Consider the following 16,834-nt stretch of genomic DNA (forward strand, 5'->3'; position numbering starts at 1 on the left):
TAGAAGGCCTACGAGCTCCGCGCCTCTCCCCACTCACCCTCTTTGTTTGACTACACAGCACAGAAAAGGAAATAAGAGAAGGAGGTCACGGTGTCACTCTATTGGCTGTTACGTATCACGCCACGAAGTTGCACGCTTCTGCGGCCAATGACAACATACGTCGTGACCGTTGGGAGCTGCTCGACCGAGCGACGGCAAACGGCAAGCCTGGCTCCATTGTGTTAGTTGCAGGCCCGTAGCCAGGACACCCCCCCCCCCCCCGAAATTTTGGTGAATTATGTGTTTTGTCCAAAAAATAATAATAAAAATTTCTCAAACAGTGTTTTTCTCAAAAAGTCAAGGTTTTCAGCAAGTGCCCCCCCCCCCCCCCCGAAAAAAACCCGCATTTCCCCGAAGGGGAGTATGAGGAAGTGCGAAGCACGGGGTGATGCTATGAGGGGGCGCGCGCGACTAAACTGCAGAGCCGAGCGAAGGAGACGGTACGGTGGAGCTAGTGTGTGAGCGGTTAGTAAGTGTGGTGCGTGGCATTTTCTTTTGTGTCTCGTGTAGTCGTGGGCCAGCGAAAAGAAAACGACTAACACGGTGGATACTTCTGAACCGTGTACCGCCAGTTTCGCTATGCTGCTTCTGTTAGAGAACCGTGTGGAATGCACTGTGAATTGTTGCAGTGCCCGCGTCCGCTCTTCTTGTTTGCAAGGTGTATTTGCGACTGTATGCGCGTTATCGTGGCGCAGCTGCAGCATCGTTCATGTTGACCGTTCTATTCCTGCCTTCGTATGCTTGTTTTGGCCGCACATGGAGGTACATACCTGCCGTGGTTATTTTATAGGGAATTATGGGCCCTGCTTTGAATTTATATCGGCTTTAGGTCGAATGAATCAAGGAAGGCGGACGCGGGATATTAGTTGCCTTCTGTGATTTGAATGCGTGTGCTGTGCCGTTGATCATTCAAGCGCGCAAGCCAACTTGTAAGTACTTAAACTTGAACGTGCCCACAGGGGCTGATCCAGACTTGCGTTTTGGTGAAAAAAAGCAAAGGGCGAGGGTTTGCAAAATTCGATCGACTTGTTGATCACGGTGCGTGTTTCTTCTTGCTTCTGCTTTTGCGGGCGTCATGGTGGGAAAATGTTCGGGGCAAGTCGTATTTCACCACTCCCGTACTAGAACCGTAATTTTCTCATTCTTTAAGGGAGGGGTTGGCGCGGGGTGTTCTTGTGAAAGGCGCAGTGACGTAAAAAAGGTCCGGTCTATTTTAGTGATCGAAATTTTCTGTTTACGGATGCCTCGTTCTCCCCAGCGCCATATAATGCATGTCTTGGAAAAGATTAGACCTGGTGCTGTGGCTGTCTAATATTTGCTGTCCGGAAGCCGTGAGGAAGCTTTGCACTCCTGTGTACAACTTCACGGAGGCGGAGGGGGGGGGGGGGGAGATGGCGTCGAGGAACAACCGTGCCACCAATGCCAACGTTACTTACGTCTACGCAAGATTGAGGAAGATGTGAAGGATGCCATTTAGCTTTGTCTAAGTTGGGGAAGGGGGGGGGGGGGGAAGGGTGTGGTGTGTTATGGCATTGCTAGCTCTATCTTATTAGTACAATATCTCAAAACTGCTCGTTTATTCTGGTGGCGACTTTCATTCTTGATTAGTCTGGCATTCATTCAGTTTTTGTTAGTTTTCCCAGCTTCGTGTTCCCTTTCCTGACGGTCTAAACAAATAGTCGCGTCAGGGTAATTGCTATAATGGAATTGTTGTGAACGGTGGTCTGATTCAGGGTTGTTTATTATGACGTTCCACTAGCTTTAATCCTGCTTGTAAGCTTTGTGAACACCATGGTGTGTTAAGTTATTCGCGTGAAGATGATGGTAGGATTATTCGATTTTCCTTGGGATTATTCTAGGCGCACGAAGCTAGTATTCACCGTGATTAACAAACTGTTGAGAATGTAATAATCTCTCTGATAGCATTTGTGTGCATTCCTCTTATTCCCTCGCCTGAGACCACTGCACGGAACTTTATTTGTACTTTGTAGTGGCGCCTTCACCTACATTACGTTGTATGTCATGTTCCTCATGTAGTTTTAGCAGCTGTAAGTGTAATTCCGCCGTGAACTAATAACTTTCAATGAGTTGCAGTTCCGAAAGCGTGAGTCATGTTCAACTTAAATGAAAGTACACTTTACCAACTTCACAAACGATTATATTGTTTGTTATAGAGAGATAGAATGTGATGTCGAATCCCGGTGGATTTCACAATGGAGAACGCAAGCGCTAACCAAGGGTGACATTGTTTTCATTAAGTGGAATGATATTGATATTCCCTTCCTTGTTTACACAAACGCCTGAGTAATTATGCGTAGCCAGTGTGCGCAGAAGACTCATGAGAGAAGGTCGGGCAGCATTGATGATTTTAAGGTGAGCTGATCTCCTGTACGAAAAAGCGCTGGTTAATTACTAGTACAATACCATGTTAGGGATAGTCATTTGGCATGGCTTCAGTGGAAACGCGTTCAAGTTATTGTAGCATGATTATCTATCGTTAGCAGGTTGCGGTTTTAACGAGTATTTCTTTCCGGAAAACTAGTTTTCGGCAGGCTTTATGAGTTCTTGCACAATAAAACTTGATTCCTTGGTTTGAAAGTTGTCGATTGTTTGGATTGCTCGATGTGTAACAGGGATGTTGTCATGCACGCTGAAACGCTTGTACTCAACGGCCTGAACCACATAGTATAGCGTTTGAAAATATGCTTTTCATTACGTATCTGTGGCGTAGGGACATTTTGTAAAAGCTTATTGCAACATAAATTAACTGGATTTGCTTAGCTTTTCTTGTTAAAGCGTAAACGTGGGTACCGCTGAAGCCATAGAGTTCCCTACAATACTTAGAGGAACTCTGGCGCTAGTGCCTATGGGAGCTGGAACGCATGGCGCTTCAGCCAGCATGGGAATGATGGGTAGTACACGGATTTGTCTAAACTTCGTTCTTACGGCTCCGTTTGGCGCCGCGTCGCCTGCATCCGCTTTGTCGTAAAACGAAGTTCAGCAAAAGTCAGCAGTTCCACTTCACCACTTTAACCTTTCTAGGCTTACCAATTCAAATCTGGTCACGAAGTTCACAACGATCCATTCTTTTATCGGAAAGATAACCAAAACACCGCAATAAACAAAGCCACAAGTGCGTTGGAAGCCCGCAAGTACGAAGATTAGGCAAATCCGTGTACTACCCATCATTCCCATGGTGGCTGAACGATCGCAGCGCCAGAGTCCCCTCTAGGTAACTTTAGGAAACTCTATGACTGAAGCCAGAGAGTGTCAAGATGGCGTCGCGGTGATGCAGGTGATCCAGGTATGGTCAGGCCTAACAATTATGCGTGCGGATGCGCCGTAGCCATGGCAACCGCCGTTTCAAATTACGAAGAACTATTCCACTGACTAAGCATTTTAAAATATTACTTTTAATGCATAACTTATTTAATGGCAGCATCGTGACCGATTGCTTTAGTTGAGTTTTTGCGATTGCGCCACCTAACAGACGGCATGAACCCTACGTGCCTGGGCCGCGGAAGGCGGCCATTGACCACTCTATGTTTACTATGTTACTCTATGACACGGGTTTGCTCGTTTCGCTCTTTCCTTCGCTATACGCTGCGTTCGTTGTCGCGTCTGTCCATACAGGTCCACCTCTCCGATTGCCCTTCTGCACCGTCCGAGGTGAAAACGCAAGGAGCGTGCGGACCTGCTAGCAGAAAACAGGTTCTTGTTCGCCCACTGACTGCGTCTGTTGCTCGCGACGTCACCTTATCAGACAGGTGACGTCACGACGGCCGTTGCGTATAGCGGAAAGGTACGGAGAGGAGCACGTGAGTTTCTGTGAGTGGTTCGGGGCCCTTTAAGGGGCTCTGCAATTAGTGGAGTCCCTATTCCGGGACGCCATTGGTATCAGACGCTAGCTTAGCGCTCCGGACCAAGGTCCTTTGGGCCTGAAGGTCCGAGCAACCGACAGGGCCGGCTCCCACTCCTCACGGGTTACGTTAGGGTTGGGGGGAAGAGCTGAGTTGAGAGCTGGCAAGCCCAAACTGTGTGTTAGGTCAAAGTCAAAGTTTATTTCACCAGAAAAATCTGGATAGTCTTCAGGGCTCAAAGCTGCTCTAGGCAGCTTGACTTGGTCCCTGAAGACCCTTACATTGGCAGCATACGACGTTTACAGTACAAATGGGCATGTAAGATCATACTTAAACATACATGAGTAATACTGGGGAAGTGTCAGCCACCTCCCCACATTATTGGCACTTGCCAGTGAAGGAAGAATCAAAATGTTTCGACGCTACCGGGCACAAAGTGCTAGTGAAAAGTCGGAACAAGATGCGTTCATTGTCCTTGCCCGGCCCCTTCTCAGGACGTGGATACTGATGATGCCTATCCCTGTAATAGGTCGTGATATTTTTGAATTACGAAGATGGCCGCCTTCGGGTTTCAGGTACCCAGTATCTAACTGGGACGCCTCGTGAATGAGTGCTCAGGCCGCCGTGCACGCGGCTTTCTCCCCCCGAGTGGCCTGGAGTCCACACTAAGCAGCGGGGGGTAGGATTGATTCTTCGGTTGCTATAGTTCTGCAATATTCTTTCCGCTAGCGGGGGACACAACCAGCCTCATAATTTCGACAAGCCCCACGCGAGTCTGTTATGATATATTGAGATCATGGATCAGAGGCAGCTAGGACAACAGCTTCTTCTTCCGCTTGTGTTGAGCCCGGGTATTTCAAAGTGAGCCCGTCTACTTGTTTTTCCTCTTGGGTGACCGCTGCCGTATACCACTCCCCGCGGCCTGGAAAGTCCACATGCACGCAGAAGACTCAGTGTTTGTTGCCATGCTGCAAGGCGTCTGCCCTCGCCTGGCGACGACCACTATCAACACTTGCCACTATGGTCTTCCCTATCAATCTTTGTGGGGAGGGGGCGAACTTTAACAAAGTCACACTCTAACGGCGCAACTCCGGAGCTCGGGCACTCGGACGCACTCCTGAGTGTGAAAGTAGTCTCTCAGGTGAAGCCGGTTCAGCAATTGTCGTCCCGACTTTTTCTGCGTTAGACGTGTGAAAAGGCACTCGCTTTCGGACCGCAGGGACTCGGGTTCAAACCCCAGCCCCGGAAAGAAAAATTCTTGTGTTTTATTTCTTAATTCTTTGATGCGCGCTTGCCAGCTGTGGGTGAGGAGATACAAGCTTCACCTCAATAGGACAGCTCTAAAGGACCCTATATAATGCATGACTTCAGTATGGCCATGTACAACCGAACAGACAGGTGAGAATATGAACAAGTAGTATTTACTGTGTTACCGTCGTTCTTAGTGCCTCTGCGACGGCTCAAAAACATGAAGTGAGACAACTTCGGCTATCGAACTGTAAGGTTGAACTCGTAGCTTGTCCGCCTCTACTTTTATTTGTTTCTCGTGCTAATTGCTTAATTTAAACAGAAATTTCACAGTAGTACATCCACCTAGGTCTTAACTAAATAATCTGATATGTTAATACCGATCAAAAGTTTGCATACTATATGAATGTAGGCTATGGCTACTATATTTTGTTCAATGATATTAGCACTAGGTGAAAATAAGGGACTGCCTGCTCAATTTCTGCCCTCAGCGGCCCCATTATTGTACGTTTATTGACTTTCAATGCATTGGGTGGGTTAACTTATGTATAGTTTAAAAAAAAATTGGTGGTGTAAATTGGTCAGCGATGTGCCACTAGCAGTTTACACGTAGTCAAGCTCTAGTTTCGCAGCATATAAACCACTTATAATTTCCTGATGAAATACTTAAGCTGCATTTCAGCAGGCCGTACGAATGAAACCATCCCATGATAAACAGGCTAGTTTTTGTCACAAAAAAAGCGTATTCTGAGTGCCGGCTGCCAGACACAATGCGCGTTTTTTTTTATACTGTCGCTTCCGATTACACAGATTACTCTCAAAAGGCCTCAACAGCGTTTGGGCACTTGTATGAAGATATCCAGGATAAAGCACAGCCAATGATGAAATGTAACGATATGTTTTCAACAGGACGTGCGTGGCAACTGCTCTGATAAGGAGGCCAGGACAGCAATCCGATGGTGGCAGAAAGGGCGATTTCTGCGCAGGAGCCGTGTGGGCAACCTGCCAGCACAACGGTTTCCGGTACAAACTCTTGGTGGTGCGCAAGCCCGAACATGCCTCAGTAGAAGTGCTTTCGCGGCAAAGTGCTCATTGTTACAAACTCTCTTTGCACGTGGTCTTGACCCAGCGACTGCATGATAAAAGCAGGGTTCATCGAGCGATGACAGCCTTACCCTGCAGCTAACGTTGAGGGGGTGAGCTGTCTGAGCAAGCCTTCTTCGGTTTGTGACCCTTTTGGTCGCGCCTCTATTTTCGAGTACATATCCTTCAACGTTTTGACAAACTCTCGAGCTACCACGAGCATCAACTGCCTCTAATGGATGTCCTTCATCAGGTCATCTCCAACGTTCAGGTAAATATTTTTCGTTTTTCGACAGATCAAACTGCAGGGCTACTGTACGTGCGCGGTGATAGCCACGGCGCGCATGCTTCACGATGCTCAGACAATCTCGTGAAATCACGAGGATCGGGCTACGCGAAACCTGAGCGAAGGTCAAGGTGTCTAGATTGGCAACGGCAAGAACAAGTGAATCCGTAGGCTTACAGTTAGGTGTAGCACCAAGTACTATTGCCACCGAAACTTTCAGCGCTTTCTGCTGCTTTCAGCGCTTTACATTTAGTGTTCAGCCCCTTACAGCTACAAAATAAGCTGTATAAGATATGTAGTTAGCACGTACTTATGATATTCGGAAATAAGATCGCACAACACATTCCTCTTTGCTCAATCTTACATTGGAATTGGGGGTTTGAGTTAATAAATGACGACATATTAAGGAATGTCATCAGAGAACGAATTTTTTGTATTAAGGACTTATGAATTGGGAGAGGCGGAGGAGCAACACATGACTTATACTTGATTTCTGCGAGCGTTCATCTTTACTTCGGCCGAGTTTTTAACTCGGCATTGATCAATATCTCGTATAAGGTTTGTGCTTGTCCCTATTGCATAGCTTCTTACTAATAAGAATATATCTAGCGTATGCTTAAGACACATGCCGTAATGGCTGCATTGAAGTTGACGACGACTACGAACATATTAAACCGCAGTAATCGCGATGCATATAAAGAGAGTTACCAGCAGGCATACGTTCTTAAGCTTTACAACTAACTATACGTGCGCATAATACATCCCGCGCGGGCTCATTCAGAGCACAGGTGCGTTGAAACTAGCCTTCTTCTACAGCAAATGAACTGGTATTTCACACCAGATTCTTTCTAATTTGCGAAAACCACTCAAGTACACTTGTCGAATGTCTCCAAAAAATTTTCCAATTGGTTTGTAGTTTAACCTGTATTAGTAATTTTTGGCATGTCTCGCCGCTAATAGAGTGTTGTGGAAATCACCGGCCATATCACGCTGTGAGCAGGCGTGAATACCAACAAAATGTGCGTCATTTATAATATATATATTTCAGGACATAAATAAAGTTTTCTTCAGCCCAGTCAGCTAACATCATGGCGATCCAGTGGTATTATTGATGAAGCCGCGCAGAAAAGACACATTCACCCACACACATAAAGAAGACACAAACGCAAGTCTTGGACTGCCGTTTGTGGCAGTCCAGCGCTTGCGTTTGCGTCTTCTTAATGTGTGTGTTGTGGGGGTGCTCGCACCCCCTGTAACGTTTCGCCTCATGGCGCCCGCGCGTCGTTGTTAGCGTAGTCGGCGGCGTAGTTAGCGTATATATATAGTCGCCGCCGAGCAACAGTTGGCGTTGTGCTCCCGCGAGCAAGGCTATGCGGGGTCATGAGGAGCGGAGCTCTTCCTCTTTTGGGGCTTGCTGCGCTCGTCGACGCGGCAAGCCCCAAATCGTCCCTCGCGGGAGGTCCGTGGGGACGATTCCGCAGATCGGTCCCGCCGAGTACCGTGGTGGATCGAACGTCGGCGACGCCGCGCTCGTGATACATTGTGTCTGTTATGTTTGTGTTTGTCTTATACTGACGCTCTAGCGTGTTATTGGTCGGTATTACTTTAGTTATTTCTAAGATTCGGCTGGCGGGCTCGCTGTTGTGTAAAAGGTGCACATAAATGTCTATGTGTTCGTTTACTGCGGGGCGTACTAGTCTCCGTTTGCTCCGGGAGCGGCTCTCTCGAGGCCCCGTAGTGCGAATGTGTCTTTTGTGCGCTGCACTGTCGTCACTCACCAGGTAGCTCACCAGTATATATTAAGGCACTGCTACTTATTAGTAACTTCATTTCTATCTGCTGAAATCTATATTTTTTTATTTCTCGTTATTCTAATTCCTCGCTTAACTATGGTGAGGAAAGTGGAGCAAACGGGTAAGCCTTATTCGTTCTTTCTTTTCCAGGGCCTTCCAGGAGGGGCCACTGCACTCGCTCTGGTGATCTTCGTGTCTTTTCTATTATTGATTTCAAGTGCTCTCTGGCTGGGAAGTGACGGTGCGCCTAAAGGTACCAAACTCCCACCAGGACCACTCGGGTTTCCACTTATTGGTAACATACCACTGCGCACGAACATATTTGGCTTTAACAATCTCAAGAAATGGATTGAAAAATACGGTCCTGTCTTTCGGTAAGCCTAAAGTTTGTGTTTGTAGTGCAACATTCTTCTTGTTTGTTAATTTCTTTTCTTTCCTGCTTGCTCTCGAGCTTTTCGTTCGTATTGTATCGATGGCCAGTTTGTATTTTTAAGTATGCGTAATCATGGATTATTTTAGCTCTGAATGTGAACTTTTGTTTTATAGTGTGTTTTTCTCATTTGTTGTTTTGTCGCTGCCCGAAAAATGGGGCCATGGACCACGTCAAGCCTTGCTGGCTTTTAGTTCATGGTCCTCAACATCACTTGTATGTATGTTGAAATAAAATTTGATTTGAAATTTGATTTGATTCTACTAATTTAGACAATTTCTCTTCAATTTATTTTTATAGCATCGTAACAATCATCTTACATATTAGCTCGACGCGTCTTTAAATTGTTTGCAACCGTTAAAATGGTCCGACAGTTGTTCTGGGCTGTTGTGCAGCTTTTAATCATTTTTCTGCCATATGAAAAGTTAGCGAAGTTCTGTATTTCGCAGTGTATTTACGCAGATTACGTAGCGAACCAATTATAATGTTTCATATTTCACTTTATCCTTGCATTCGTTTATCTTGCAATGATGATCTCAGTCTAACGAAAATAATAATAATTTGCGAGGATTTAAGCGCCGAAACCGCGATATGATTATATGAGACATGCCGTAGTGGAGCGCTTCGGATTAACTTCGACCGCCCGGGGTTCTTTAGCGTGCTCCTAAATCTGAACCCATAGGTGTTTCTGCATTTAACCCCCCATCGAAATGCGGCCGCTGTGGCCGGGGATAGAACCCACGTTCGATTCCCGGTCACAGCGTACTGTGTGATTATTCCTTGTTGACATGTTCACTAACGTGGTTGGGCGTTAATCGGAACTATTATGTCTTCTAGGATAAAAATTGGCTTCAGCAACGTTGTCGTCCTCAACGATTTCGAATCCATAAGAGAAGTGCTGTCCATGAAGGAAATGTTGTACCGAACCGGGAATCTCACCGTCGACGAAGCGGGATTTCGAGGTGGGCCCACAAACGCTCATCGAAACTCTTCACTTAACAATATTGCGGAATCACGCATATTTTTTGCTGTATTAATGGAACCTGATTATGCGTCACGAAAACGTTAACGAGACCTGTATCAAGCGAAGAAACAATCATTTAGCATTAGTTACATCAAGAATTCTCAAGAAAAAAGAAACAACGCTCTTGTTCACAAGTGCAATGCAAAGTCGCATGAAGCTTCGTACACCGGAGCGTTGACATTGTTTTGGAAAACTTTTTACAATTGCCACCTCATTTGTATAGAGCACAGTTTGGCAGAAAACTGGTCTTCAATTTCAAATGTAGCGTTTTTTTTTTTCAAAGAAAAGCAAGCGCATAAAATAATAAATTATGCGTGAAAGTGCACATTATATCATGGGTATATCACAGTGAACTGAAATACTTAATGGCATTTATGATCTTGCAACATGAACACGGTGTTTGCTTGCTGATCAAATGTTTACCCGTAGACTAAATAAGTGAAGTTATAAGACGTACGCGACACAAAGCGTACGCCGATTCTATCTTGAGCAACGTAAAATTCGCGAGGAAAGTCTGAGAAATAAACCAGTGCTGCCCGGTTGCCCCCGATTACGTTTCCCTCGCAACTACAGAAAGGTGCATTCAGTGCCCTTCTGAAATGTTTCCTGTGATTCTCCAGAAAGTAAGCTTTCTTACGTTATGCCTCAGTATTTGCACACATGGAAAGTACTCTAAACCTGTTCATTCTGCGCAAATAATTGTCCCCGCCTCAATTTTATAGGTCTCTTGTCATTGAATGGACAAGCCTGGCATGACAATCGGCGTTTCTGCCTCCACGTGCTGCGTGATCTCGGATTCGGGAAGACTTCCATGGAGGAAAAACTTAAGGTGGGACATTTTTTAAAGGAGGCGCGTATTGCAGTCTTACCTCTGAAAAAAGAAAGGCGCAGCGCTCTTGAAGTTCTAATACGGAGATATCAACTATGAAAGAGCGCTTCCTTTCTAGCCCGAATGAGATTGTATTTACTTTGTCCTTACAAGCACTCGTAATATATTTATTGTGTACTCTATATTTTATGTTTCAAAAGTAAAAAAAAAAAAAATGTCGGCAAATTTCTCTAAGGGCAACCGTCGTAGTCTGCGAACCCCTTAACGGAGCGAGGAAAATGCATAATAGTGCCTGTCTACTATTCATTATATATACCGGGTGTCCCAGCTGTCTTTAGCCAAGGGTTAAAACATACAGTATTAGAGGCAAGCGAGTGAAATCAGTTGCAAATTGCTGACAGCCACCTTGCGCACTAATAGTCAATTTTTTGTTTTGCAATTAATTAATTTCTTAAGTAAGATTATTTAACTAAATTGCTAAAGATTGACTTTAGGCAAGAAATGCGACTTTCAAAGTTCGAGAGGGTCTTCAGAAACCCCCATTGCATTATTTGCGGTAAAGAAAGCCTCCCGTATACCATTTTTTTCCAAGCTGCAAAGAAAGCCCGCGAAATAAAAACAAAAGCAAAAACACGTGCCCAGCGCATTCGCGCGCAGCGAGGGTGCTGCTCTCAGCCATGGTTTGAGCGAACGTAATCGGCTGCGGTCACGACTCGCTGGCTCCGTTGCAGCGGTAGGCCGATAAGTTAACGGTGGTTTCTTGGCCCGCGCTCGCTACAACTTGCACCGTCACGCGCGCCAAGAAACCACCCACAACTTATCGGCCTACCTCTGCAAGGAAGCCGGCGAGTCGCGGCCGCAGCTGATTTCATTCGCTCAAACCACGGATGAGAGCAGCACGTTCGCTGCGCGCGAATGCGCTAGTCACGTGGTTCTTTTTGTATTTCGCGGGCTTTCTCTGCAGCTTGAAAAAATGGTATACCTGAGACTTTCTTTATCGCAAGGTGCTAGAGGGCCGTCTGCACAACTAGCATACACATACTGAAAGAAATTATGCACATTGTATACACTTGTTTCTCTGGGTATTAGTGTTGTACTGACGGCACTCTAGCACACTGTGCCAACGACGCCATAGGATGCTCACGGGCGTCCATACTTCCCATTGGGCCCGCCAAGCAAGCTCACATTGTAACGCGAATTCATTACTCGTCGCCCTGACGTCAACGCGTCAAGACATTCGACCACTCACGAGCCACTGAGATACATCTCGCATCTTGCCTCTGCCTGTGACGAGTGTCAGCTGTAAGGGCGACCACGTGCTTTGCGGCGAAGTGGCAACAAAATGAAATGCAGGGCGCGTTCGGAGGGCCAAATTCAAAAATGATTTTCTTCCTTAAAACAAAAACTTTCTTCATTACTTAACGAAGAAGTCTTCTATCAAATTCCGCATGACGAGGATTTTTACTTGGAACGCATCAGTACGAAAAACACGGTCAAACATGCGACAAATCGCATATTTTCTCTAATTTCACAATTTTTTTCGGGACGATTTGAAGTATATTTTACCCCTAAACGTTTTTGTACTAAAATATACATTCCTGAAAATCTTACTATTATTAAGATTGGTTAGCGGGAGTTACAGATAGCTCAAGAAAAAATAACAAACATTGAAGATTTTTGTCGTTTTTGAAGATACGTAGCTGGTAGTCAAACACAAAAATTTCGGAATTAATGAGTAGGGCAACTAAACAAAGCCTCTGCAATAGTGCAAGCGTTGTTTTGAAGCTCAAAACTCAAAAATACATTTTATACGCATTTTCCTATTAGGCACAGTTGAACAAATACAAGGGAACTTCGAGGGGGCGCCATGATCGTCAAAATTTTTTTCGAGCAAAAACGTTTTGCCACAGTACTCCATGTGGCACAGGAAAAAGGCACAAATTTTATCAGCAAAATCTGCGATGCGCGAGCGCCACGTCTGGGACACTTGGCATGGAATGACCCCTATATGTATAAATATATAGGAGCAGACAGCCGACGTTAGCCAGTGCTCGCCAAAACTAGCCGAGAATTAGGCAACATTAGCCATTGCCAACCAACATTGCTGGTATATGGGTAAATATACGTGTACGTCATGTCATGCAAGTTATGTCAAACATTCATGTCATACATATTCTGATATCCCAGTTTAAAAAAAGGCAATAATGGTATCTTGTCATTGATTCCAGTCATGTCATGCACATTATGATATACCTCGTGTCATTGATGCCATGAATAGATTCTATCTATCTATCTATCTATCTATCTATCTATCTATCTATCTATCTATCTATCTATCTATCTATCTATCTATCTATCTATCTATCTATCTATCTATCTATCTATCTATCTATCTATCTATCTATCTATCTATCTATCTATCTATCTATCACACTCTTACTGCTTCACAATTACTGCTTAAAAATGTTCGCTGTAATGTGACAGGACGGCCACCTTCCGTCTCGTGTTCTACCGTTGAACCTCAAACAGCTCAAACGATTGCATGATCACAGCATGGTAAAATTTGTGTGGTTTACTCGTAAGAAACACCCTTATGTCTCTGTTTATCCCAGGAAGAAGCAGAGTACCTGACTGAAAAGATTGCTGAGCATAAGGGTGCACCGTTGGCGATCCAGGATCTGCTCGTGCCCAGTACATCCAATAATGTGACAGCACTTGTGTTTGGGACGCGGTATCCGTTCGAGGATGCCCGAAGAGAGTTTCTGGACGATCGACTCAAAAAGTTGTCGAGGTTCATCGGTGCCAGAAGACTGAGCCTTCTTCTGCCTAGGTGGATGAACCAGCTGGCAGCAAAAATACCAGTCCTGAAAAATAACCTCGCTGGACCAATTCTCGATGAGCTACTCGCTTTTTTCAGGTATGTCTGTCTCAACAGAGTTGCAGGTGAATGCCATTCGCAAGGCTTGAGTCTGGCTTTGATAAACACCCAGTGACGTGCGTCGAATATAAAATGGCCACGGACACTCCATTATCAGCACACGTGACTAAACGAGGGACACGAACGAGAAGGGGCGAAATTGATCGAGGAGCCGTTTTTTTTTGCTAGACGCATATGAAGGCAACGGATAATGGAAATTATGGGGGACCTTATTTCTATATTTTAATAGAAGTTAAGTAATTAAGAGAGAAAGGAAATAGAAAGCGAACGAAAAGGCTTCACGCATAATCTCCTTTGATAAAATTGTGTGATACTGACGGAGTTCTTTCTGCAAGTGACGCGCAAGCGTTTGATACTCATCACACGCTGATTAGTCTTCGTATGATGCTGTGTCGCATAACGCTGAGGAGTTTTACAGCCATGGTGGCGGCCTTCCCTGAAACGTTGTACCCACGCGGCATCGGCAAGGCATCTCTCATCTTCTTTCTAGTGCTCGTCAGCGCCTGGAACGGCGCATCCCGCGACCACCGAAACGCGAGTTCGGCATTTTATTTTCGCGAAGTCGGATTTTTCATCATGTGTACAATCCTCCATGTCGGCTTTACATGTTACCATAACGCGGGCTTTTTAACACGAAAGTCATATGTCCCACAAGTAAAAAAGTTGGCCGTAGTTGGCGTCAGCACGAAAGGTAACAACAACAAAAAAACTAACAGAAACGTAGCTCAAGTCACGCGATCTGCGCGCTCCCTTCGTCATTGCGAAAGCGTGAAGTCGAGAGAGAGAGAGGAAAAAAAAAAAGAAGCGTCAGGATGTGTTTACGAAAGACAGTTGAATTTAAAAATGCACTAAACTGTGAACTTGCGTATATACCTTAATAAGTTCTTTGACATGCAACTTTCCTTATTATTTATTTTCTCTCTATCGCCTTTAACCCCCTATTCCCCAACCTCAGTGCAGGGTAGCATACCGGATACAAACTTCTGGTTAACCTCCCTGCCTTCCTCTGCTCTTTCTCCCTCTCTCTCTTGACATGCGACATTCGTTCTGACGTGGCATCGTAACATTCAGAACAAGTGGCAATGTCTACAAAAGACTTTGGAAACAATTGCAACGAATACACTTTAATAGATGTCTCATAGTTTTCACCTTAAGTAGTCTTAGCGTTAGTTAAGGGACAGCAGGGGCGCTATGCAGGATGGCCCGAGTTTGGAGAAACTCCGAATCCGTCCAAGCTCTGGCGACGCCCCCTTTTGAACGAGCTCACAGTACGAAAAGGTCAAATCCATCCTTCGGCGCGCGCTGCGTTCCATTGGTTACGCAGCGTCACGTCAAGGGCAGTCGACAAAGTTCGGTGGTGTCTTCAAACCAGAGGCATCTTCTTACACTTGTTTGTCGTTCCACTGAGTGCACAAGTGCACCCATGCAAGAAAAGTGTCAAACATTTACTAACGATATTTTTTAGAAGCGCGGGCTGTTTAAATTCATTTTCAAGCTTTTAATATCTGCACTAAGTATACTTTAGAATAATCAGCACCACGGCCTCTGACATTAGTTCCAGTCGAGCGCCTTACAACGTCGCAGCCGTAGCTAATCGCCGAGGCCACGTGTATAATCATCATGGTCGGCCTGTACTCCTTAGCGTGCTGCTACAGTGTCTGCTACAGTATTCTAGGCAGTGTAGTGCTGCTCGACCGGCACGCGCACTCTTCGTCGTTGTCGTCATCGTATGCTAGCTCCCCGAGCATGTGCGCATGTGCGTCCGGCTGATTAGCTTATTGGATGGGCGGTATACCTAGGTAATTAAATCAGGGCATGCTGACCAAGCTAATTAAGCCAAGGCATGCTAAGAACCAGCTAATTAGGTCACATCGTAATAAGACCATTCTAATGAAACTGTGTAAAGGTAGGACTGTGCTAATTAAGATCACGCTAATTAGCATGCCGCTAATTAGTTACCCGCTAGTAATTGCCAAGCTAGTTAGGAGCTTACTCACAAAGATCACGCTAATTAGAATCGTGCTAATTGGGATTATGTTAATTCGCACCGTACTAATCAATACCTTGCAATTACAGCCAATGTAATTATTGTGTTAATTAACACCTTATCAATCAGGACAACTGTTTAATATCATGTAAATTAAGCACTAGCTAATTAGTGCCATCAAAATTGAGGCCGAACTGACACGGTCTTCACTCCGAAGCAGACCGAGCAGACTGAACAGACGGGCCACGTAAAAAGCTGGAAGAAGCTAGGTGATCACAAGCTCCACTATGGCTCCAGCCTTGCACAAGTAGTGAAACCAGACCAAATTAGTTTATACGCAAAGAAGCTGCTGCTTAGCGTCCACCGTATGAAACGCTTGACAGTCACACGGGCACTATGACAGTCACGAGTTGAAATGGGGCCGTCTCAGAATCAACGCGTTTGTACCCGAGTTCGCGCGTCAATCAGTTTGACAGACGCCCACGGCGAAGATCGGGTCCGCCCACCGCGCTTGCTCTTGCCGAGGAGCAGTGCTCACGCCGCAACGCCAGCGAGCGGCACGACTCATCTGAGCCTAATCGCGCAGACTCTGAACACACGCACGAAGAAGTAAAGGTTATACCATCACGTGGCTACAATGTCTCGCACTGAATTTCACCGCGCTCACGACGTACCACCAGAGCCTCGTTGCCGCCATAACGCGAGCGCCCCTGGTGACAACCTGTCCGTATATTTATCTCCAATATTCGATAGAAGCGAAACGAGCTGCACGAGAGTGCTGCGTGTGCGTCCTCGTTGCCTTCGAGAGTGCAAATTTCCATGCTGCAGGTGGAACGAAATAACTTGTCCGAAAGAGGAGAATCGCCTACGAACACGGCTCTGGGAGGCGCGGTGTTGAATTGACAAAAAAGATAGCGCGACAATCACGCTGACTTTGCTGCACTGTTGAAAAGTTGACTGAGTGGTGACGCTGACGCGTTCTCACGCGATGTTCCTTTGAAAACCGTCGCAAATGCTGCTCATGCGTTTGTGACGCCATGCTCGTTGTTGTAGCCGTTTTTATCAACGCTGCTATCGCGCGCTCCGTACTGTCTTCGTGTCATGACCGCCGTAGTGCGAGCTCGGAGCAAACTTGTGTGCCCGAGAAGCTCATCACCCCAGGGACATTTTTTTTCACCATTACGAAATATTTTAACAAAGCCTTCACAGAAAGTGCTATTTTTATTACCATTGCTTTGTATCGCCGTTACAACGCGCCCGTATGGCTCATATGTATATTCGCATTTTGCTGGTGTGGGTGTTTACTCCAGTGGGCAC

General features: G+C 45.7%; 1 protein-coding gene across 1 annotated transcript in view; it reads left to right on the top strand.

The window, feature by feature from the left end:
- The window catches only part of LOC119382467 (cytochrome P450 2C20-like), a 28,530-nt gene that overhangs the window by 4,381 nt on the left and 7,315 nt on the right, over positions 1-16,834 (top strand). The window contains 4 exon segments of the mRNA XM_037650174.2: positions 8,460-8,683; positions 9,577-9,701; positions 10,486-10,592; positions 13,205-13,509. Of these exon segments, the coding sequence (XP_037506102.2) occupies positions 8,460-8,683; positions 9,577-9,701; positions 10,486-10,592; positions 13,205-13,509 (761 nt within the window).

Source organism: Rhipicephalus sanguineus, chromosome 2 (genome assembly GCF_013339695.2).
Source record: "Rhipicephalus sanguineus isolate Rsan-2018 chromosome 2, BIME_Rsan_1.4, whole genome shotgun sequence".
Lineage (NCBI taxonomy): Eukaryota > Metazoa > Arthropoda > Arachnida > Ixodida > Ixodidae > Rhipicephalus > Rhipicephalus sanguineus.